The 25,846-nt window shown below is 45.5% G+C and overlaps 2 protein-coding genes across 2 annotated transcripts; one reads left to right on the top strand and one right to left on the bottom strand.

Moving 5' to 3' along the window:
* Positions 1 to 14,642: 14,642 nt before the first annotated feature.
* LOC101766576 (probable arabinosyltransferase ARAD1) lies at positions 14,643 to 18,182 on the bottom strand. The gene is made up of 3 exons (XM_004958000.3): positions 17,159 to 18,182; positions 16,190 to 16,555; positions 14,643 to 15,114 (listed from the first exon to the last, which is right to left on the bottom strand). Exons 1-3 carry the CDS (start codon positions 18,101 to 18,103, stop codon positions 14,941 to 14,943), a joined length of 1,485 nt encoding a protein of 494 aa, XP_004958057.1. The 5' UTR covers positions 18,104 to 18,182; the 3' UTR covers positions 14,643 to 14,940.
* Positions 18,183 to 20,500: 2,318 nt separating this feature from the next.
* Positions 20,501 to 21,619, top strand: LOC101783597 (TIR domain-containing protein). Its single transcript, XM_004959707.2, has 2 exons — positions 20,501 to 21,090; positions 21,239 to 21,619. The coding sequence occupies exons 1-2, from the start codon at positions 20,501 to 20,503 to the stop codon at positions 21,342 to 21,344; spliced, it is 696 nt and encodes a 231-aa protein (XP_004959764.1). The 3' UTR covers positions 21,345 to 21,619.
* The last annotated feature ends 4,227 nt before the right edge of the window (positions 21,620 to 25,846 follow it).

Raw genomic sequence — 25,846 nt, 5'->3', positions numbered from 1 at the left:
CTCTACGATAGCTAGCTGAGTCGAGGACCACTGCTTCTCCTAGCTTGGGTAAAATAATGATGCAAATTCAGCGATCTCTGCATTATATCAAAGTAATTTATATTAAAGACGGCATTAAATAGCACATAGTATATATATATAGTAATTAAAACTAGCTTACTCAAAATTGTAAGGAGCCATGATATAATCCATGTCAGCCTTTTTCTTCATTACTTTTGCAATGTATACGAACATTTTTGTGCATTTCGTCTCTGTGGGCTTTTATTTTTATAGCATTTTTCTCCGCTTGTGTCTCTGCTGCTTCTATTTATGCTTTGATCATTTCCGTCATTTTGAGCTTGTGCTCTAGCTCGCTTATTCGTGCTGGGTTAAGGTACACTACTTTGAACCTGTCATGCGTCAATTCTTCCTCCTTCCATTGCATCCCGCAGAATAGGTTGCTCAGGTACTTGAAATAAAATATGTATGTATTTAAAACTCATGTATGCGGTACATGTGGACTTACAAGCACCATATGGAAACAAGATTCACATCAAGGTGTTGTCAACGGTAAAGTTTGTGCAAATCCTCGAAATCGATCACAATCTGGTACGAGAGAACACCAAGGAAATCCTTAGTTGGGACATGCGCGGTGATTGCTCGAATGCCTTGCTTCATTGCATTCATGATCCATCCATGCAGCTTATTCAGTTCCCATGGGCTCTCCAGCAGATCCCACCGATACAAGAATGGTTTGTGATGCTCATAATCCATTGGGACATCATTTGACCAAAGAATTGGGGTTTTGATCCTTTCCTTTTGCCGAGAGGCGCTGCGAGTTACAGATTTTTCACCAGAAGATGAAGCCTTCCTCTTCAATACGTTTAAAAACTTGTCGACGTCTGTTGATGGAGCTTTTTCATATGTGCTGACCATACGAGGTACCGCTTGCCTCTTGGGAGGTGGAGATGCCAACGAAGGCGAGGTTGGATCATTAACTTCTAAATCATCCACCTGTTCATCATCTTGTAGTGCTGATGTCCTATCATCCTCATTAAGAGCTTCTCGGACAGGTGATAGCATTGGTTGCTTGTCCTCATTGTTAGCTCCCTGCACATGTGATAGCGTCGGCTACTCCGTGTCAACATTTGAATTTGGAAGGGGTAGTTCTTGGATCGGCCGTGAGGTTTCTGGCGATGCATTCATGTGGCGGATCCACTTCGAATCTACTTGGTTAAACATGATTTAGCCGCATAATACGCGACGCTCATGCCTAAACCGAGTACACACGAAGTGCCGTCGGATTTCTTCCGATTTAACCACTTGAACAGGACCATTTAGCAAACCCACACGAAGGTGAGCGGTTCCAGCGAATACAACAAGTCCACCGAGTTAACAAATTATCCATTTAGTTTGGTCATAAAACACACATCAGAGTTTTACAAGGTTCAAAAGAAAACAACAGAAGGTAAAACAGCAAGCGGAAGCTAAACGCAGGGGTTGGACGTCCTTGGTGAGGCCAGCCAAGACGTCAGTGATCCCTTTCCTCGCCGTCTGAGGAGGGATCCCACTCGACCGTCCAACCCGGAGGGAGCTGGGGCGGCCAAGTGCCAACGGAAGAAGGCTCGGGAGCAGCAACTTCACCTGAAAAGAAAAGCCACAACAAGGCTGAGCTACTAAGCTCAACAAGACTTAACCGACAGGACTAAAGCTACTCCTCCAATTCTAGACATGCAAGGCTTTTTGGCTGAGGGGTTTGTTTGCCAAAAGCACTATGTAGATCCCTATTTTCAAGTTTTAGCTCAGGTTCTAAGTTCATTATCCGGTCTAGGTTTGCAACCTATTCTGAGCAAACATAGAACCAATCAAAGGGTATATACATCATCAACAAAACCATGTCATCATCAGATTCCTTATTTACTCAGGGTGACATAGCGATCAAGCAGTCTCAAACTGTGAGAGGCAGACGAATCGATTCGAGTTTCTTAACCATGCATGGTGAACCTAATCTCACGACATCCGCGCACCACAAGGGCCGCTTCCTGTGTCGGCCGTCCCCATCAATTCCCAGGCGCGTGTCAGGTCCAAACTTCCCTTGGCATGCAATGCGCCATAGTCCCGGCCTCTACCGTATTGTGACCGCACTTGCACCTACATGATGCACCATGAGAACCTCGTTCCAGGGACAGCAGGGGTATAAGCCACGTCCTAGTTCAATCAGGTACTAGGCTTCCCCATCCCATACTAGGTATGAGATTAGTACCTTCAAACACTTGATCACGAACACCACCACTGTCGGGTCTTAGCAAGTTTCATAAACAGACAGGGCGATCAACCGACCACCAAAGAGTTACCTCAAACCCTGCCCCATCCATCGTCCTTATAGTTGTAACATAAAGGTAGACATCCAACTCCTACAACTCGCGAGTGACAGGAAATCACTCGGCTTTTACCGTCTCCTATTTAAGCAAAGCATCTACTCGGTCCAACAGCTAGTGTTCAGATCATGGGAGCTAAGTCATGCATCTAAGGTTCCAACCAACTCCTATACGTAAATGCACAAGCATGTTTAAGGAAGGCATGCGCAAGTTGGCAAAACATAGGGGATTCATGCATCCGGGGCTTGCCTTCAAGCGAGAAAGGAGGAAGCTGCTCTTCGGCTTGGGCGGCTTCGGCTTCTGGGGGCAGGAGCTCAGCTACACCGTCATCTTCTGGCGCCGGGTGCAGCTCGTAGTAGCCGTCGGCGAGACGCAGCTCTACATGAATGCAATGCAAGAGTTAGCATTTAGACGGTTATTTCAACAGCAATACTTGCAAGTCTGAGCCCAGAAACTTGCGACAAGTTATAGGAGGGTGGGGAGGTTCAAAGGAGTTGGTGGAAATCAAGAGGTAAGGGTCGGAGGAAGGGAACTATGATGTGACCCTTAATCTAGAGGATTTGGTGTGCTAGGGGTCCTCAGACTCAACGCTGAAAGGTCCCCACGTTTTACACATACACCCTCAGTTCGAAGAAAAAGATACAGCCGAGTCCTCGGGCGAGGCGGAGAAGGGTCGGCGGAACAGACAGGGTCGGGCGAGACGGAACCGGGGTCGGGCGGATAAGAGGGGTCGGGCGAAGCGGACAAGGGTCGGCAGAACAGACAGGGTCGGGCGAGACGGAACCGGGGTTGAGCGGATAAGAGGGGTCGGGCGAAGCGGACAAGGGTCGGCAGAACAGACAGGGTCGGGCGAGGCGGACAAGGGGTCAGCAGCTTACCTTCGTCTCACAAGGAAAGCTTGGGGTCGGGAAAGAGCAGGTTCGGCGGAGGAACTGGAACACTAGGACTTGCGGCGGGGATGTCCGGCGGTGCTCCGGCGGCGGCGGTGCTTCTTGTGGATCACAAGTAAGCTCTTACGCAGCACGGAGGAGCAAGCGGCTGGGTGGATTGGGGAAAAGCGGTGTGGAGCGGAGAGGAGAGTTCCTCAGGGACTTAGTGTGGTGGCGCTGTGAGCTCGAACAGGGAGCAAGAGAAATGGCAGCTAGGGCAAGGGGAACTCCGGCGGGGCTTGCACATTCCCTTTTATAGCGGCGCGGGAGTGAGAAAGGGAGCCGCGCGAAGGCCGGGGAAGAAGCAATGGAGTGCTCTGCCCGGGCGGCGATTGAGCGACGAGGACGGTGGAGCAGAACTCCGGGGATGGCGCCGGCGGTCATTGGGCACTGGCGTCAGGGCGGCGCAGGCGCTGGTTTGCCGGTGGTTGAGATTTGGCGGAGGCGGGCGTCGTCGTGTGGTGGAGCTGATGGAAGTGATCGGGAAAACGGCGCTAGGGTCGAGGGCGCACAGGTGAGAAGACAGGCGGCTGCGGGAACGCGGGCGAGCACGGAGCAACAGATTGTCGGGCGGCTTCTGACAGGGTGGAAAAAGGAGCTGTTGCTGCCGTGGTCGGGGTTGGCGGAGGAGGAATCGTCAGGTAGCGAAGACCGGGCGGCGCGACTGTGGCGAGGTGACGGAAAAGACGGGCGACATCGGGCTCTGCGGCCGGGATCTGGCGATGTGATGATGGGCGCGGCGACGAGGTGCTGCAGAAAGGTTGCAGAGGGGCTTCCGCTGCGATTGGGGAGGAGGGCGCGAGAATCCATTCGGTCACGGGCCGAAGACGAGGCGGAGCGGCGGGCGTCGGAGGAGTTGAGCCACGCGGCGGGGGAACTCTGAAGTGAGCATGCAACTCGAGTGCGCCTGTCGCGGAAGATTTGGGGGAAAAGATCTCGTGGGTCCACCGGTCCGATTGAAGGGAGGTGTTGGGGGAAGACTTAGAAGAATCCGGCGGTTGAGTTAGGGTCGGTGGGGTCGGAACTGGAGGCCAGCGGAGAGTGGTCGGGTCTCAGGGGTCGGGACCAGACTGGAGGTTGAACACTTAGGCTTGGAAAACTAAGACAGGTGATCGGGGGCTCGGATTAAGATTAACTCGAGAGATTTGGGGTCAGTCGTCACAATTCAGAATGATATCTCAATGATGCGATAGTATGTACTGGTTCATTGCACCACCGAGAACCTCAATCCCCTTATCAGTAGGGATGTCTATCTCGCACGACTCATCCAACACAGTAACAACTTTCACCCAGGCGTATTCTGGCGGGGTGCCTTTGGGAACACATGACCTGTTACTGCCATGCCGGTTGCGACCTCTCGAAACTTATTTTGTTTCCTTCCATAAGGTATAACCAACCTACATGGTGTATCCACTTGTATGCCATCAACGGGATACCTCACGTTTGCAATGGAGCCAGCACTACTCGGAGCAACGAATCCTGTCTGGGCAAGTAGCATGGTTGGTTCTGCCTATTGTTGACCATCGGATTTTGTAGGGTCAGCCATCATTTGGCTCATCCCATGGTTGGCTAAGAACTCTAAGAAATCCTGCTTGCGATTTCTCTCATCTTCTCTTCAAGGTTTTTCTTATAACGGTCGTGCTTCCTGTAGCTTGCTTGGTCCTTGGGGAATGGTTTACCCCAGGGCAATGTTGATGACATCCCTCGAACACGTTCAGAGTGCTCCGCGGTTACGATCGCGGTAGTTAGCTGATCTTTCTCCCTATCGGGCCTGAAAAGACCCTTCTTTTACGCCTCAGCAAGCTATTCCAACCTCTCGTAAATTAGCTCTGTTGAGGGCTGTTTGAATTTAACCTTGCCATCGGGTGTTACAGTCAGAATTCGAGCTTGTACCCAAGTCCTGCTGCGCTCATCCAAGCCTGCAAACATATCCGGTAAACCAGCTCTCCTCCATTCTCCTCTCTGCTACATTTAGTGATCTTGGCAGCATACCCTCCCGCACCAAAGTGATGGGGGTTCTCGGCGGCTTTCATAGCCTTCGCGATATTTTGTTCGCTCAGGATTTTGCTTCCGACATGTTCTTCTATTGTTTGAACTCTTCCCACATTTCTGGAGAAATCTTACCGAAGTCATCCCTAGCATTCTTGCCTTTCTGTGCATATTCTTTATTAAGAGTATACCTCCAATTTCTTAAACATCTCCTAAGGAGGCCCTCAGCAAAGTTTCTTGCGAATTTCTCTTGACCTTCAGGAAAAGTGAACCTTTCTTTCAATGTGGCCCACAATACATCCTTTGTAGTGGTAGGCACTTTCTTCCAATTAATAGTCATGATCCAGGTCTGCAATTTATACCTGACAATAGCTCCACATATGTTCTAAAACCTCGTAGATATCCCCTCAGGTAATATGGGCTCACCTTTGGCGCCAAGCTTTTTAATTATGAGACTATCTTTTTCAGGGATCTGGTTTTGGTTTCATTGCACATGTTTCCTTTTCGGATTATTACTAGAAGCAGTAGTAGCCAAAGGTTGTGGTGCAGAGGCATCTACCTCCTCTTCATGCAGAGTAGATGTTCTACGACGTTGCGGCGGGGAATGCATCGGGGATTGGTCATCGTTCTATAGAGAAAACAATAGTTGGAGTTTATCATCTTCATGTGAACAACAAACATATCACTAGCTAGTATATAATGTGCATGTAGGTACCTGATGATCCGCGGTTGGATTGAATTTAGGGTCATCTTCATCTGGACGCCTGCGAGACCTAGGTGGGCTTGGTTTGTACTCAAGTGGAGTAGAATACGATCCACAATCATCGTTAGAATCAGAATCCTCCTATCGTCGTTAGAATCAGAATCCTCATTGTTGTCCAACGCTCTTAATATGCAAAATTGTAATACTTGCAATTAAAAATTATTTATGGATTTATACATATCAATAAATATTTATTATTCATGAATTTATGCATATCAATAAATATTTGTACACCAAACTTTTCCTTTCACAATTTATACATATTTATTATTCAAGAATTTATGCATATTAATAAATATTTGTACGTCAAACTTTTCCCTTCACAATTTATACATATTAATTATTCATGAATTTATGCATATCAATAAATATTTGTACACCTAACTTTTCCTATCACAATATATGCATATTTATTATTCATGAAAATTGCAATCCATAAATATTTAAACACCACATTTATTATGAAATTTTCTTTTCCACAATAATTTGCAATCCAGTAATTATATTTGCATGAAAAAAACCAACCGCTCGGGCTCGGGGAGAGAAAGAGGCGCTTCGGCTCGGGGGAGGACCGGCAGCGGTGCGGGCTCGGGGACGAGCGGCACCTCGGGAAGGAGCGGCGGCGCTGGGGGAGGCGACACTGCGCCGACGGTCGGGGAGGAGGTGGGGCTTGGGGAGGAGCGGCGGCGCAGCATCACGAAGCGACGGTGCAGCCTCGGGGAGGAGCTGCGGCGCTTGGGAATGTGGCGGTGCGGAGGCTCTCAGCGGCCGCGGCGATGTCGGGGAGGAGCGGAGGCGCGGCGACGTCGGGCATCAGGGAGGTGGCGCGACAACGTCGAGGAGGAGTGGGAGGGGGGGCCTGTGGCCCAAGCTCACGGGCCGGGGAGGGCCGACGGTGGAGAGGAAAAGGGCACACCGGCGGTGGAGATGGGAGTGCGGCCGGTGGTGGATACGGGGTGGTGGCGGACAGTGGCGCACGAGTGAGCGGTGGTGGCATCGAGGAGGAGTTAGCGTCGGTGAGGGGGTTGTGGTGGCGCTCCGGGAGGCGTGGCAGCGCACAGGTGAGTGGCAGCGGCGTCGAGGAGGACAGTGGTTCCGGCACGAAAATTTGGCAACCTGACAGTGTAGTGAAAATTTGATTTAGAAAATTTGGTACCCTAGTCGCGGGTTATATAGGAGAGATCTGTGCGGGCAGGCGCCAGCACAGAGCCTTTGCGCTGGCGGGCGGCCACAGCTCTTCTGTGCTGGCGAGTGTCATTAAGCACCCGCCAGCAAAGAGTTTTCAGCAAATTTCAAACATTTTGAATACTTGCTAAGTATGTTCAAAATTGTTTGAATCTTCTACACCTAAACATAACATAAATGTTTAATAGTGTTTGTAAAAAATAAAACCTAAATACCACAAAAGTTTTTGAATAGTTAGCCTCATAAGTTATAGGGTGATTATGACTTGCAAATCCATTTGGGAAGAACGTACTGTTATAGTATCTCAAAATTATCTTATTATTTTTTATTCATGTTGGTGCACTGGTAAACTGGTTACGAGCCAAATATCATGATTGTTAGACAAAATTATATTTTATTAAAATTTAGTTAAATCAAAACGTAAATGAATTTTCATGTTAACCTTTGAAAAATGTCCATATTTAAGAAAATTCCATGATTTGAGATAAAAACTAAAATGTATGTTTACAAGAAAATACCAAATCCAAGGGGAAGGTGAATTTTGCCATTCCATCTAGGTTTAATTTAATCTTAATAAAATATAAATTAATCAAACAATCAAGATAATTGGCATGTAACCACTTTACCAGTGCACCGACGTGATAATATTTTGAGATAGTGTAACAGTACATCCTTTCCAAATGGATATCCAAGTCATAAGCACCCTGTAACTCATGAGGTGTTTCAACCTATAATGACATGTGAATTAACTAGTCAAAATATTTGTGTTATGTATGAAAATATATTTTTTACATTCACTATATAAGATTTATGTTCAGGTGTAGAAGTTTGAAATAATTTTGAAATATTTATAAAGTATTTAAATTATTTGAAATTTGGTGAAAACTTTGTGCTAGCGGGTGTTTAATGCCACCCGCCAGCACTGATGCCTCCAGGGGTGCGCCTGAAATTCTCTAAGTCCCCACATTGTGAACAGAAATCACGCCGTTAGGCTACCCGACTCCGCCGCTAGCCTCGTCCACGAGCGCCATCTGCTCCCCGCCGGGCCTCCTCCCCTCCCCGTCCGCCGTCACGCCTCTCGAACACCGTCGCTCCACCTCCTCCCCGTTCATCAGAATTGTGGTTCCTCATCCACCTGTGGTTCCACACGTGCATCTGTTTGATCACAATTTTGATCTCCACGGTCATATCATCATCCATCATAACATGATCATTCATTTGCATCATCACCACCCACTTCATCAGAGCTAGTATCGATGTCTGTGTTGTTGAAAGTACCTCCTGCCTCACTATGGTGGGACCACATTGTGTATCCATCCACAAAACCTCGCTTTATCAAATGCCTCTTGACCCATACAATATTGTTGCTACAGTCAAAATACAGATAATGTATTTGCTTTGTCTTGCAAATGCGAGCGTGCTTCTCCGCAGCCTCCACAAACTTTGATACCTCTAACATGAAAGTATGCGAATATCTCCGTATGCCATACATCCATGCTCTATGATCCATCTTTAACAACCTATGACAACAATTATATGTTATATTAACTAATTCTATAAATTTAATTAAATTATGGATGTAGTAACTAATAAGTAGGAAGAAATATAATAAAACCAATTCTATATTACCCTAAGGCCCCGTTTGGATCATTGGAATTGAATTCCATCCTAATAATCATAATTTAGACACAAATTAATTAAGCTAATATAATTGTATGTGGAATATAGTTGTATATTATAGTTGGTGATATGGGAGAGATACTTGTATGCTGCACTTCTACTATAGAGAAGCGAGTCTAAGAGCGTGCTATAAGAATTGAATTCCATTCTAATAACCATAATCTATAGAATCAATTTCCATCTCCCACCCCATGAATTTAAGATAGGCTTATATCTAAACTTTGGAAAGTTGTGGAATGCCACGTTCCAACATAAATTAGCCTACTCCATTAAATAGATTCCAATTCCTTGGATCCAAACGGGGCCTAAATGAAACTCAATTAAGAGATAATTCCCTATTTGACACCAGAAAAATGACCCATTCCTTCCTTGGTCCTGAAAAATTCTTCCTTCCTTATTTGACACTCACTTCAACTTTTATCCCTAATATGATACCGCAGTCCATTCTGTTAACTAACAGTATTAAGTGCCAGTTGAAAAGATGGGTTTGCCCCTCATGTGCAATTAAGGCCCAAATAGGCCCAACTTATTACACAGACGGTCATCTGCACGCAGGCGCGGTGGGGTAGTCGAACGGCAGCGGCTGCACGCTGTCGTTAAGCGGCGCGGCGTGCCGGAACCCATACGCACGGAGCACCTGGTTGTCGGCAAAACCCAGCGTGCGGCACATCCCGTCTTCGTAGCTCTCCCTCTAGTACATCGGGTTCCTCCCACCGCTATAGGGCTGGCAGCCCACGACGTGCGTGATGAGCGGCTGCCACCACCCCTTCTCCCCGCCGCCTGCTGGGCCGGGACGGTGCCTCTCACCGCCGCGTTCCGCGCCGCTGCGTACCTCAGGTGCTCCAGCTCTGTGTGGTGCTGCCTAAGAGCTTGTGCACGCTCGCTGCTGACATTGCGGCCCGTCCAGCGGGGCTCGCAGACGCCGTCGCAGCCCGCCCGGCGCTCCCGGCCACCTCCCCCCCTCCCCCGACGAGGCTCACGGCCGCCGCATCCGCCAGGCCGTTGGGGCCCCTGTTCGCCAAGCCACCCTCGTCGCCTTCCATATGCGCCGCTGCTCGCCGCTGACGCTTTGTCCTGGTGTCACCGATTCCTGGTGTCTAGGGTTTGAGGGACGAGTGAGAGCCTTGAGACCGAGCGTGAGCCAGAGATATGCGTGACAGAGAAAATAACTAACAGGGTCTAAAGGGACGTCTCATGGCGGTGGCTAACGGAATGGCTGACGGTGTTATATTAGGGATGAAAGTTGAAGTGAGTGTCAAATAAGGAAGGAAGAATTTTTCAGGGCCAAGAAAGGAACATGTCATTTTCCTGGTGTCAAATAGGGAATTATCTCCTCAATTAAACCATAAATGTAATGATTAAAAAGAAGAGTGACATCTGTGCTGGCGGGTGCGTAGGTCGCCCGCCAGCATAGTGGCATCTATGCTGGCGGGTGCTCTCCCGCTGGTCCAAGGAAGCTTTGTGCTAGTGGGTGCCAATTACGCCCGCCAGCACGCTAAATTTCCTGTGCCAGCATAAATCATTTCTGGCGTAGTGTAATAAAAGTAGGCTCTTTAACGCAGTTAGGCTTTTTGCCATGGAAATTAAGCTCACTGGTAACTGTAAAACTACTGGCCAACAAATTTGGAACCACATCATCATGCAACCAAGTCAGACAAACACTCATAGAAATTCAGTAGAACATGAACACTTCATTTGAGCAGTTTTCATGTGCTTTTCTGTTCTACAGGATCGGGAAGATAGACAACACTTATTGCCTTTTTCTTTTTTGAAAGGATAAGCACGCGGAAGTGCTTTTTTTAAATTTCGTTCATAGAGACTTAAAAAAAGTTATAGAACTAAAAATATTACAAGGCGCTAGGCAAAACCACGCGCGCGAGCAAGCTAGCACACACGAGGGACATCTCATGGCAAAATTTGCGACAGACGTCTGGGCATCTCTCTCTCTCGGAAGTGGCTAGTCAGCAGTAAATGCATTGCGGGCAAGAATTAAAACAGATGATAGGCGTGGACACATCCTTTGTCACCTGTCACTCCCGGGGTTTTGGAAGGATTAGAAATTAAAGTAGAAACAACACTTCTACAACACGCTGTGTTGGTTTTGTTGGAATATTTGGGCTAGGTCTATTTAATTTATTTAATCTCAAGGTCCACGTTTAATGCTAGGTGGTTAGAGTGGTTAATCCCACATGCTAGGTGGACTATGTGTGCACTAATTGAGAAGTTGAGGAAGAGAGAAAGGGTGCCACGCGCGCGCTTTCGCTCGCCTCGCCGAGGCGTGGCGTGGCGTGCCGAGCCGAGCCTAGCCTAGCTGACCGCGACGCATCCGGATGTGATGTGTTGCGGTGAGGTGGTTGGTTTTTTCTTTTGGTTCTGTTTATATTCAAATCTGTTTTAAATATAAACACTTGCACATACTCTGTGTCACTCACAATGATCATGATTTACTTAATAATATTTAGAATTAAAATATACCGTAAGATGCCTAGATCTCTAACAGATTTGTGGAGTGGAAGCTTCTGGGTAAGATGTGACTCTGCAGTTTAGAGATCAGATCTTAGCGGCTGGAGATGATGAGCGTGGTATGTCGTCCTATAGGTTCATCAAGAAAGAACTCCTTGAGCGCCTCTGTAGGTTACTTGTGATTGCATATATGTTGAAGTGCTGTACTCAGTTTAGACGTTAAGTAACTTTTGCTGACAGAGTTTTTTTTTTTTGAAACCTTGCTGACGGAGCTTGTGGAACGATAAAAGGTTAATTTAAACTTTTTCAGGAAAAGTTGCATGGCCTCTAGTACTATTTTGGACCTTGTTTTGGATCAAAGGAAAATGTTGACAGGAAGTAGTGGTATACAATAGGATTTTGGAGAAACAGGTGCTTGGAATTCAGGATTACACCATTGTCAGAGTAAAACAAACTCTTAAAATGAGGACCTGAGAACCAAGATCTCACTGCACTTAGGTGAGAATCAAAGAAAAGCTTAAGAACCCAGGTACATGTTACTCTTGTTGTTACTTTTCTTCGTAAAATTGGCTTATCCCATGCTTCTCCTTATCTTTTGCTCTGTCTGACATTTTTTTTATCATGAAAGTTTTAAGTCTTTTGTTTTACCATTGATCCAAACACCTCGTTATTCTCCTCACAATCCTACATATGGCGTTCGATTTTCTTCGGCCGCATTTATTGCACTCCCTTTCAGACAACTCGATCGTAATTTGAAGCGTTGTCCAGCTGAGTGAAGCCATGCTTTAAACATGATTCAATTGCTGTACGATATTTTACTACTCAAAATTTAGTAGCCATTAGAACATACAGGTAGCCGTTTACTAGTCTTCTTCCTATCGCAATCGAAGCAGTGAATAGAGGCGTTGCAGCGCACGAATCGCGGTCGTTCAGATAAGCGCCATCAGGGAACAGCAAAACGACATGATTCGCTATTCATTAGTTGTTCATCAGTTATGACGGCGCAGTCTCAATCCCTATCATCTCGTGAACAATCGACGGGTGGGTAGCATGGGTTTTGTGAAAACTGAATCCCTATTCCCTAAAATATGTTTTATCCCAACCACTCTTAAATCTCGTGTTTAAGGAAGACAAGTTTTCATAGAACCCAAATTTTGCATTTTATGAGAAACGAGAACCCAGATTCCTAATTTAAAAGTGTATGGACTTAGATGAGAATCTACAAAAGTTGAAGACCCCTGTTCATTTTACTTGTTCTCAAAACCCAATTCTCCTATAAAACCGCTCAACTCTTGTTCTTATATATTAAAAAAAAACAGATAGCGCTCCTAGCAGGCTGGCAAGCACAATTGTTGTTTGACACTTATATTCGTGGAGGTGAGTAGGTGACCTTCGGTTGAGAATCACATCCCTGCCGTCCACGCCTAATTCATTTTCTGAAAATAGATGGAACCAACTGCTACGTAGCCAAACATGTTAAACCCTAAAACTAGCTTTTGCATCCAGTGATGCAAACAAAGCAACCGGAAACATTAATTTTATTTTTCTGAAAATGTGTTCTACTAAAACCTATTTATTTTCCAAGTGATCCAAGCAACCATTATAACTTCCCTATTAGAGCAGCCATGGTGTAAATAAGCTAGTATTGAAATGGCCGATAGTGAAACCCATGTTCTAAGGTCGGGATCGGAGCACGTGAAATGTAAGGTTTTTTTGTCACCGCTTTTGAACTGTCACATGAATAATTTGAGATCAAGGGTAGCTAACAAGGGTAACTTCTCCAAAATTGTTAGTGTTTCCAGACGATGCTGAACACATGACAAGTCGAAAACCATTGTACTATGCACTGCATGATTTATTTTTGACGAGGTACTGTACTTAGGGGTGGTAATGGATCGTAGCCATCATGCCTCCTCACAATCCAACTTAGCCCTATCTATTTTTAGTTCAAAATCATATAAATTTATAGTCCGACTCTTATTAAGCCCGATCCTTAAATTTGCTAGGCTAAATTAGAGAGCCTTTACCACCCCTAACTGTACTACACGATGATATCATGTAGACAATTGATGCAGCTGTGACGCAAAAAATAACTGAGAACCTCCACTCCCACAGAGTGGACTTTCCTTGAAATCGTTATCAGAAGTAAAATCTAGAAGCTGGACACGGTCGGAAAAAGACCTAAACCAGTTTTAGTGTAGCTTTCGTTTTCCTTGAAAACGAATTGAAATACGATCTTATCACAAACAAATGCGGCGCCAAACCAAACTTCCAAATATGTATGCACGTTGGGCACACGCCGGCCCGTGTACAGATAGTGTGTCCCCTTCGTGTGGGCGGCGAGATCTTAATTTGTGATGGTATATAGTTCTGCGCGTGGAACATTTTGCGCGAGTTGCTTGGGACCAGCGCCGGCCGGATCGTTAGCCGCGCACGTTGTCGGCACCGCCGCGCCTCAAGCTGTCGCCGTATGCGATAGCTCCAGCGCCCTGGTTAAGAAAGAAAAGTTGATCCAAATGCAGTGACAAACAGCGCTATATTCCAAATTTCCAATCATAAAATCGGCTATTGTTTCAGCTTCCAAGCAATACGTGCAGATGTTCTAAAGAACAGGGGCAACTGTTTTGTGGCCATGACCAGGGCATCTGACTGAGGTCGTAGGAGCAATCGCACTCGTACCAGAAGAAGAGTCACGTGAGCAGTACTATCGTCCTTGTGTTGGCATCACCTCAAATTTGTAGGTTGTGTCTCGTTCTTATGTTGCTAGACTCTTGTCCTTTTTAATGAAATACTTGCTCTCAGACAAGTTCTTAAAAAAAAAAGTTAAGGAAACGGTGTGATGATTCTTGGTGGAACCTTCTTTCATGCAAGACAGCCCAAGATTCAAAGCAAACAGCCCGATTCAACCTTGCTTTCCTATCACAGCATTCATCGTGAGCCCAAGCAACCAGCATACGTACATGGTGGCAGCGTGACCTCAATGTTAGGCCCTCTGTTGCAAATTATAAGTTATTCTAATTTTTTTAAGAGTCAAAACATCTCAAAGTTTGATCAAATTATAAGTCAAAGAATGGAGTTTGACCAAATTATAAGTCAAAGACGGAGGGAGTAGCTATGATGTGACTCATTCAGTGACAATGGATGAAAAGTTTTTTACTACGTGTTAGCTATCCCACAGGACGAACTTGCATTTGCATTGCATATCAATCGTCTGCTCCACGCTTTACTAACGGGGACTGAGCTCGTGTAACATAAAAAAAAAACAAGGGCGCCAAATTGCTGAAAAAAATGAAATAATATAACTTACACATCATACAAAAAATATTGTGGCCTTGTATTGACGCCAGAGGCATCACTTTAAGGTTCTTTGACTATTCGCCCCCTCCTATACATATCTACTGAAAATTGTAGGATCGTGGCAGTTAGTAATTTTAGTGTTCAAAGTAGTTACTGGAAATCTCGCTGTACATAGAGCTGCACAGCCTCTATCGTCTCTCTCAGGCAATGTGATCACTTGGAAATGAGGCAAAAAGCTTCATAGGGGTTCCACCTTCTTTACCCGGCTGTGGTCATCTCAATAGGGGGTTGTAGAGCACATGCACGAGCAATCTGTTCCATTGGTGCCTCTTTCAAACAGGCGTTTGTTACGGTTAGTCAACAACTTTATCAGTGGTGCTTTTAGGGATACTTGGCGCCATATCTCATTGACTGGTCCATTCGGATCTTCATACTCAAAGAATTGTTTTACCTGAAACGGGCATTCGCATTTAAGCAAATATGTTGAAAGGAATTCCATATGCATAACACAAAACTGAACTAAGACATCCGCTGCCTCCTGTTACATATCTTCACCATTGAGATAAATAAGATCGAAATATATACGCTATAGACTTTTAAGTGGGGCCCATCAGGTGGACCTGTCAACTCATCCTAGATATTCTGCTTAATCAACCATGTGTACTACATAGTGAACCACAAATTCGGTGGAATGTGCCCACTTGCATATCACAAAAGGAATAAAGGTTAAATTTTGGAAACATGTCAATGACATATTGATAGGAAATTAGCACGAATGATCCCTTAGAATACAAGTTAACATGGAGGTTTTGTTCCCAAATCCTATCTGATGACAACCAGGGCCTTTGCTAGAACATACAAAGTGCATAGATGACTCATATATTGCCAGAGTGACATAATTTGTCAAACAATTATAAACCACTATATATCCATGCTCTTACCATTTCATATTCTAAGCAAAGAAAAATGTGGTGGGGTCAACATCTCTGGCAAAATGCACCGAGCAGATGACTCCAATAGTCACATGTGAGTATGAGTGTGGAAGTATAACAATCATTTCTTCACCACAATAACTTGAAACAAATTAAGTTTCTTGCTGGAGTTCAGCTACAGTTTGATATGGTAATGGCACAACTTCATGAGAATTTCAGTTAAGACAACTACATCAAATCCAGGAAGGCAGGTTGATGAGGATGGTTATACTTTGGTTTCTTCATTTTTTTCTATTCAATCCTCTGAAACTCACTGATCTTCGGTCACTATGCATTACACCATCCAAGCACCACATATATTTCCACCATGCTATGTAGATATATAATGAACAAATCTATGTCCATGTTAAAAGAACACAATTCACCGCACATAGGGCACTGCGGCCAGGAAACATCTATGCAACTACTGGGGCAACCATTTGTGTAGGCAATAAGGATCTTAAGGGAAAAATATATATAGGTAGCATAGCATGAATCATTGCATCTGATAGATGTATAAAGTAGTAAGATCTAAGTGAGATGGTACATACTGACCTTTTTTATTTCTCTCTGGTACTCCAGAATCCTCTCTGAACTTACTCTTCGTAGCATTGAAGTTAAGTATCCAGGTTGTACGGCCTTGCTTGTCTCAACAAATATTGCTATGTTACTGTAGTCTATAACATCTTCAAATGGTAGCTCGATGTGATCACTCACTATAACAGGAATGCATAAACTGACAAGTGCATCAAACAATCTGCACGCTGAGGGGGTGTCTCCAGCAGGATGGAGGCAAAATTTTGATGAGTGCATTCCTCGTGTAGCTGCACGCCGACTCTCCCTTGATTGTGCGCCATGTTTTATGGTTACATCTTCCTCTTTCTCAAGAATTTGGAAAAGTGCATCACGGACCTTCCCACCCTACATAATCAGAATGATAACTGTCACATGAAACTAAAACAAAGTCTTAAGAGACATATTCTGGTTAAAAGAGAAAAAAAAAAGAACTAGATGAATGCAATGTATGTATGCTTAGGCATTCTAGGTTCTTAGCTGGCGCACAGTCAACATGCCATACAGGTGAATACATGTCAATTAGAGAGGTTTAAACCTCAAGTGAACCACTTAACAAGTTTAGGAATATATATGAAACTGCAAAATAATAGTTCAGGTACCTAAGTGACCCCAAACAAGTTCAAGAGCTGCCAGTGAATTTTACTCAATTAACTAATTTCAAGGCAAGCACAAATGCATCCTAGCTTTGTTTTCATCCAAGCTTCACTCTAACACAAAATGACAATTCAAACATTGGAACACCACCAATACAAAACCATTTAATTAACATCATGTGAGAGTACTCTTGAAATTAGCAAACCAAGAGTTAGACTTAATGTTAATGTTACCTAAATTCCTTTGCTCCCTACATGATATATGACCCCCTAAAAATGTAGTTGCACTTCAAATGGAACATGGCTCCTAATGTTATCAGGCCATCATTTTTCTTTCAAAAGATTCAAAGTTCACCTCCTTGCGGTAGCGATTGCCCATGAAGAACAGCAATGAGGGCCGACCATCTACCCCGACATCACCCTTGAAGGAGTTGATTCGGTGTGAGTAGGGCAGGATGACATCCTTGACGAGGGACGCCTGGTCGCTGCGCAACCGGCCAAAATCAGAGACCAGGAGTACAGCATTGCTAATCCGGTCGATCACCTTGTACAGCGCGTTGGGATCCTGGCAGATGAAAATATGATCCCTCCCCCTGTGCTGCTGCCAGTACGGCTGCAGCTCCAGCCACGCCAGCAGCTCCTCCTGCATGGCCTCGTCACTGTACGCTGCCGCCACCCCAGAGGCGTTGGCCGCCGCCGGGGGTCGGATGGGGTTGACAACGAGGCTGAGGGAGGAGAAGAAAGGCACGTAGAAAAGGTCGGCGTTGCTCGGTTCGTCCACGCGTGCTACGGGGCGGTCGCGCGGCCCGCGGCGGAGCAGGTCCTTGAAGAGCCACCACTCCGCCGAGTGCTGGTGCCCCGGGTACCGCAGCTGCTCGTCGGGGAGCACCGCGGCTGCGTCCGCCGAGCCCGAGGGCGCGCGCGCGGCCATGTAGCTGCGCACGACGCCGTACGTGAACTTGGGCGGCAGGTCGTACATGTAGATCTTGACGGGGGGCGGCGGAGCGGCGGGTGTCGCCGGAGATGAGGAGGCGGAAGCGGAGCCGGAGGCGAGGGACCGGGAGAGGCGGGAGGCGGAGGGGGACGACGGGGAGAGTATGACGAAGAGGAGCGCGAGCGCGAGCGCGAGGAGGAGTAGGAGGACCGGGGAGGGGCGGCGCGACGGCATGGCGCGCGCGGCGAGCGCGAGGAGGGATCTGGGGAGGAGGAGGTTCAGGCGGGGAGGCGGCGAAGGCGGTGGCGGCGGCACGATAATCGGGGACGGGCGCGGCTTGCGGGGCGGCCTGCCGCGCTCCCACATGGGGCCGGCCGCGCGGTGGGGAGGGCGGGGATGGGGAGGTGGAGTGCGGCGGTCGGCGGAGGATGGGAGGGAGTGAGGCGGGGGCGACGGCGATTGCGATGCGAGGACGACGCGGCGTGGCCACCCAGTGGGTTACGGGCTGTTGGTCCCACCGGTCGGTGTCCGTAAGTTGTTAACACACTTCTTCTTTCAAAGCTCTTCTGGGACATTGTACTTCCCTCCTAACATGTTAAGTTGTTAACACTCTTCTTCTTTCAAAAAAACATTTCAGAAGTTCCAGGTGATTTTTTTAAAAAAAACACTATAGATAGTAAGCATTTCATTATTGCGCCTACAAGTGAAAAAGAACTCTTGTACTCGAATCCAAATAGGCAGTTTTGACGGTAGGAAATTTAACATCCGTTGATAAACAAATAGTTCATGCAGAATAATAAATTATCAATACCTCCAGTCGACACGTCTAAAGTTAGAGGCCATTAGAGAGATGACATTTTGTAAAAGTAGTTATGCAACCCCACCCAATCTTTATTGAGAGGATGTCCCTAATTTCGTGTGCAAGGCAATGATATATCATTGCTATAATTTTACATCTAAAACTTGATGATGTAAAACTTGTTTTTTCCCAACTTGTAATAGTTCCAAACAAATGACAGCGCGGGTAAAATAGTATGAAAACAGAGCGCGACGTTCCAAATGGAACTTGTACTCCAAATGTGCTGATAGCGGGGTTTTTTTGTGTGTGTGATGAAGCATTCAGGCCAAGGGCGGATCTAAGGCCTGGGCTGCAGCCCGGGGTGAGTTTATGTAGCCCCTTTAACATATGTGGTGTTTAGCTAAAAAATTATGATATCATTAGAGAAAAGGAGGCTCAGGAGGTGTGAATCAGTAGCTCAGCCTGGGGCACAGCTCCATTCTGGATCCGTCTCTGATTCAGGCAACTATTCATACATCTCATCCATGACGTGGCAGGTCATGTAGCTTTTTGGAAAGTTGAGATTTAACCGTATTAGCAGTTTAGCACCAGCGATTGGGTCAAAGAGCCCTGGTAAGACGCGCGAATATTACATGAAAACCAGATAAAGTTGACTACGTTTTTGGCGTCCTTAGAGGGACAGACGAACATGTACTAGCCGTCGATCGCTTTCTGATCAGAGATCAATCCTCAAGTCGCAGTCAGCCGGATCGCCTCCTCCGTTATCGACGCCGCCTCCCCCAAGCAATCTACGTGGTGCACTATTCCAGATCACCGTATGCGTGTCGACGACATCCATGGATGAATTTTCTGTGCTAGCTCCCCTGACTTGACGCGACGCGCGGTAAAAAATAAGGTCCTTTTCACCGCGCTGATGACAACAATTCTCTTTCACTGCTAGGGGCCAGGGGCGCGGTGAGGCAAAGGCGAGCAAACTGGTACGAGGTGCGAGAAAGTTGAACGGGGACAGGGATCGGGGACGGGGAGAGTCCAAGCGCTGGCGTCATGGCTCCCCTCGGGCGTCACCGGAACCAGCTCACGTCGTCGTACGCCTTTGAAGTGGTCTCCGATCGACGGGGCACATCTCGGTGCCCGGCCGAGACCCGATCCACATCGTCCTCTGTATTACTGAGTAAAATGCCAACGCATGCTGCCCGTCGCGGGGCCGGTCCACGTGCATGCCCGGCGGGCGACAAATCAAACCCGCGGAATTCAATTTCAGACACGATGGGGCTGCGATCGGTAGACGCCAGGCCATGCGGTCGGGCTTTCCTTGGGACAGGAGGAATCGTCTCTAATTCGCCGCGCCGCCCCCCGCACACCCCGCGAGGTCGCTCCGCCGTCGATCGGCCGCGCGCATGCGGGAGCACGAATCCCGGGGCTGTGGTTGTCGGGACCGTGCGCCCCGCGCATGCGCTCGACCCTCCAAACGCCTTTCTTCGCGGGGTCCGTTGAATGTGACTGCGCTGGACCGCTGGGGATCGAGCACGAGCAGGCGATGGCGGAGGAGGCCGCGTAAACTTTCCTGTCAACTCACCAGACAAACATTTGAATCTTGATTTTCCGCGGGAGGATCCAGGCGGTCATGGGCACCGAGGCTATAAAAACATACCCCTGCCAGTCCTCCTCATCGCCACCATCGACATTGTTTTCCAGAGCTAGCAGCGCCACAGACGACGGTGTCAATCGTTGATCGATTCATCTGCTTCTCAATTCACCGACTGATCTGGTCGAGCAGCTAGCTAGCTTAGCCATCCGATCCATCTCGGTCGGGGACAGCATCGCACACAGCACCGGTTGCCACTAGCACGGTCGAGATCGTCGATCGGGCGCACGCCGCATTCCGGAAACCGCGGAAGGAACTAAGGGCATCCATCACCGGCGGTGCTCCGATCGATCCCGCACATTCCGCGACGATCAGTATAATGGCAGCGTCGTGCGGGCTGCAGCAGAGGCCCGTGGCGTCGCGGCTGAACGCGTCGGCGGAGGCGGCGGCCGGGAACGCCGCGGCGGCCGCGCGGTGGGCGGGGCTCGTCGACGACGAGCAGAAGACGAAGCCCGGCCGCCGCAGCCGCGGGGCGATGTCGCCGGCGTACGACGTCTTCATCAACCACCGCGGGGTGGACACCAAGCACAACGTGGCGCGGCTGCTGTACGACCGCCTTGAACACCTCAGCGGCGGCCGGGTGCGCTCGTTCCTGGACAACAAGTCGATGCGCCCGGGCGACAGGCTGGGCGAGAGCATCGACGAGGGCATCAGGCAGTGCAAGGTCGCCGTGGCCATCTTCTCCAAGCGCTACTTCGATTCCGAGTTCTGCCTCCACGAGCTCGCCTCCATCGTCGAGTCGCGCAAGGTCCTCATCCCAATCTTCTACGGCATCAAGCCCTCCGAGCTAATCCTGCCGCAGGAAGTGGCCGACTCCAAAGCCCACGCCCCCAGGGACATCGAGCGCTTCAGGCTCGCGCTCCAGGAGGCCAAGTACACCGTCGGCCTCACCTACGACCCCGCCACAGGGTACGTACACACTGCACGCCGCCATTGAAATTCTTCTCATGATCAGCCTCTGCCGTCTACCTTTTTCCCTGCATATACTACATGCAATATGATGCAGCTAGCTTGGAATTGATGAACTAACTGAATGGCGATCTCTCTCGATCTGCAGGGACTTGGCCGAGCTGGTGTACACGGCAGCGGACGCGGTGATGGAAAGGATTCAAGAAATGGGTCAGAGCATGCCACAACGGCAGATGATCGCATCCAGGCTGTGACCATTTGAACGGAACATGCACATACATCAGCAACAAGCTGCGTGCAAGCTGGCCTGCGTCATCAATTAACGACCGGGAAGCATGCATGGTGAACAATAATACAAGTACAGTAACTCATTAACACATGTAGGGGATTGGTTCATTTTTTTTTTCATTGTAATTGATTCGATTTTTTTCTGATTTAGTCATTCTTTCATAAATTTTGGGGGCGATTGTTAGAATTAATGTATGCCCATGTAGAATAAGCTGCATGACTGGCCATTCACGGTCCTTGCGAAGAAGACGTGTGGCTTTTTCAAATAATGACAGCCACATGTGTACATGTAGAAAACAAATGAAATTGTATGTAACAGGTGATTTTTTACAGACTGCCACTGCAATGGCCTGTTGCATGGCGCTGTTGGATTCAAACGTCTTTGTCTCACACCCATTTTCCTCGCCATGGCCTGGGGCATACACGTATACTTCATGTCTCGTCTCTATTTCCAGTTATTTGACTGTACGTGTTTAATCCGCAACGAGTTTAGCATGGATCGTTTGAAAGAGTGGTATTAGGTTTCACACTGTAGCAGCTAGCTCTTCACCGTGACAACGGGTATAGGGTATACCAGCTACATTGTGTACTTTGAACCATGTCATCGCTTCAACATTATCTCAGGTCTAAATATTACATCTTACTCCAGGAACTAATACCGTGTTATTTGATTATCAAAATGAAATTTCGGGGAGAAAATGCATGCACTGATTTGGAACGGGGGTGTGGTTTTTTTTTTTTGCATAAGCCTGTTTTGATTTTCGAATGGACTGATGCATATATTTTCAGTTAATTTAATTATACATTTGATTTCTTCTGTTCTATTGAATTGATAAATTTGATCTGCACGCATATGGATGAAATGAAATCTGCTATTGCCACTGCATCATATATATATATATATATGCATTCCTCCTCTACATGTTAAATGAAACTTTTTTTTGGTGTACTGTTGGAGGACTGCATTTTAACAAACGAATTTAGCATGGGACTATGAGTGAGAATTTATGCATTCTCTCTCTCTTTTTTATTTTAGGGCAGTGTGTGCGACATACCTATGTGATGTACGTACACTAACACGAGCGCAGTGAAGCTGTGACCAGATCTGGCGTGTTGGCGCTCCCCTCCCCATGCGGTCAAGCCTGACTTGAGGTAGAGGGTGGGAGGGCTGGGGTGTCGGTTCTAGTAAAAATGATGGAGGCCGGCAATGGATGGGTAGCGGCCACTGTGGCAGTTTAAAGCGCAATGGATGATATATAAGGTTGAAAACGAGGGCATTTATTTGTGTCTAATACATGTAATTATGTATACAAGTGGCATGTTACAAATATATAAGAGGCAAATTCTGATGGTAACTAACCGATTTTGACCTTTATAGTGGTGTTTTTCATAATTTGGAAAGTTTGGATGGCAAATTTCTGTTGCAAAATTTTCTTAGAATTATCCTCTTGAGGTTCAAATTTTTGTTTGGAAATTTCAGCAGTAAAAAGCTAATATTTCTATAACTAGTAGTAGCTATGGATCTCTTTGCTACTCCATATGGTAAATATGGTTAACTAGTAAACCAAAACCTTTTTTTTACTTGAACATTGTATAAGTCCATATATACAATTATTTTGCGGAATTCAGTTAAGGACCCAGTCCATCTTACTATTACTAATTGAAGGCTCCTTTTGAAGCCTCCAGGTGAAGCCACCTAGGATTCTTAGGTGGACACCCTAGAAAAAGAGAGAAATCCTAGAAATTCTCACAAAAAAGCAAAACATCCAACCATCAATCGATAGATTCAAATCATCATATCCATTGGATCTATTATATTTTTAAAAAAATTATCCACCTACGCCATTATGAAAATAGCCTAAAGTAACCCCCTAAATCTATATATAAATTACCCACATCTGCCATTATATAAAATAAACTAAAGTAACCCCTTAATCTTCATCAAAATTACCCACTTATGCCATTATAAACAATATTTAAAATAACCCCCTAATTTGCAACTGAATTGCCTACCACTAATACTTAAAGTAACCCATTAAATTTGCATCTATATTACCCACACATGCCATTATTAAAAATAACATGAGGTAACCCTACGTTTTAATCAAATAACCTTAATTAAAAATATACAACAATATATGATTCTAAATCGTCTATATCTTACACTATTGGTATACGATATAATAATTAAGGTCTTTACGTATGATGTGTGTCACCATTTATAAGGATATAAAGTGATGAGAATATAAATTTCTATGCTAAAATTGTATCTCAAAATTAGGGTTCATTAAACAAATTCAAGCGCATACCTGTGATGCAAAGTGAAAAGTTAAAGATTATAAATGTGGATGAAAATATTATAGAGTAATTACTAACTAAAATCTATCATAATTAGATAAAGATATTAAGTATATATCTACATAAGTATTATGTTTGAATATTTAACAAACGAGAGGTAGCTTATGGTAATAGTTTTGTAGCAATGTAGTCTTATTTTGTTCCATTGGAGACTCTGTATTAGTTCCCACGAGACAAGATAGAAAAAAGAGATCTATTATATTTTCTAACCACAAGACAAGCTAGAAAAAAAGAGATAAATTCTCATAAAAATTAAAAAACATCAAACACCAATCCTGTAAACTCTAATAATCATAGCCATTGATCTATTATATTTTCTAAAAAGTTACCCACCACTGTCATTGTGAAAATATTCAAAAATGAGCTCTAAATCTATATCTAAATTATCGAGCTCAGCTATTATAAAAAATAATCTAAAGTAACCTCATAATAATCATCCAATTTAGTAATACACATCATTATAAAGCATAACTTAAAATGTCATTCAAAAATTTTATTTATGTTACCCACGAATATCGTTATTAAAAATAACCTAAAGTAAACACCTAAACCTTAATCTAATTATCTTCATGTGCATCATACAGAAATGTCAAAAAGTAAAGTAATATATGATTCTAAATTACCTATTTATGTCATTGTTAATATAAAAATACTAAGTTAAAGTATATACACATGATGAGTGCCACCATTTAGACCATTTATAAAGTATACGAGGAATCGATGATAAATATTGATTTGTATGCTAAACATAATGTATGGAGGATTGGAGGTGTGATACAAAATAGAAAAAGTATGAATATGGATGAAAAGGTGCATAGAATAATTATTAATTCAAAATCAATCACAACTGGATAAAGATAGGTACATATCTATATAAGTATTATGTTGAAGTATTGAAAAATAAGAGAGTAGTAATTAAACAATTTTAATTATTAGCTAGAGTTTAATTTCTAAATAATTTTTAAATACAATAGCTTTTAAAAATATTAGCCCGTGCGGGAGCACGGGTTGATGGACTAGTTATATAGGAATTCAACATGGTGAAACAGGGCCGGAATGAATTTCAACAATAACATTGTCCCCCGGCTGGTTACATACATTGATTTATACTGGAAGCCACCCATAGTTTTGAAACTATACATGCATAATTATGTTGATATATATTCAAATGGGTTTTATAGAACCTTCAAAGTTCAAAAGGAACAAACGCTAAATGAATTAGACAGTCTACACTTTCTCTAGACTTGAAGGAATTAAGACTCAAACTTTGAAACTTTATGGAATTCTGGCCTAGCTTGTTGGTTGTGAGATTTGTATAGTTGTTTCGTACCTACATAATTGCGGTCCCACCTTTAGGTGTTATATTATATTTTTTTGCAACCAAAGACTGTTGAATTCTTTGCCCTTGAATTGGAATAGTCCAAAAGCTCTATATATATCCTTATATTTCTACTGGTGGCTAGTGCTGATCAACTTTGCATGAGGTTAACTGGAGAACGCATAACAAGGGTCCTGTTGAAAGAACTTTTTTACTTGATGTTAGTATTAGAAAGGTTATTAGATTAAAACTTATTGCATTCGCAAAACAAAGAGAAAGGTTCAAAAGACAAGAGTCTACTAAGACATTACACGTACTACTCAGCTAACACTATGAAATTTGATGCATGTGAACAAAAAGATAGTAGTAATGCGTGTGACTAATGTCAACTGTCAAAGCACGCGCGCACGACACGAGCGAAGATCAGAAGTACCGCCTCAAACCAAGCTCGCCATGCTAACAAGAACCAGTCTCCAACCGCGACTATGGCACATTGACACTCAACTCTCTCAACAAGCAGGTGGTTACACACTGGACGACCGTTTCCTGTTACAGGCTGTTAGGCTGGGGGGACACTTTCCGAGCACCAACCCTGCTCCCCCTTCAAGTTCAACGACATTGTGTACGGACATGCTCGTTCTCTCCTCACAACAGTACGGACGGGCATGTTGGCATGTTGCTCTCCCGGATGGCGGCAGCGGCGGCACAGCACAGGAGACGAGATTCAGATTCTCCTCCGCGGCGTGCCCTTGTCCTTTTCGGCCGCCGCCGGCAGCTCGGCGTTGCATTTAT

This window comes from Setaria italica, chromosome II (assembly GCF_000263155.2).
Source record: "Setaria italica strain Yugu1 chromosome II, Setaria_italica_v2.0, whole genome shotgun sequence".
NCBI lineage: Eukaryota > Viridiplantae > Streptophyta > Magnoliopsida > Poales > Poaceae > Setaria > Setaria italica.
Note: the sequence above shows the minus strand (reverse complement) of the source record. Positions and strands in the feature narration are given on the sequence as shown.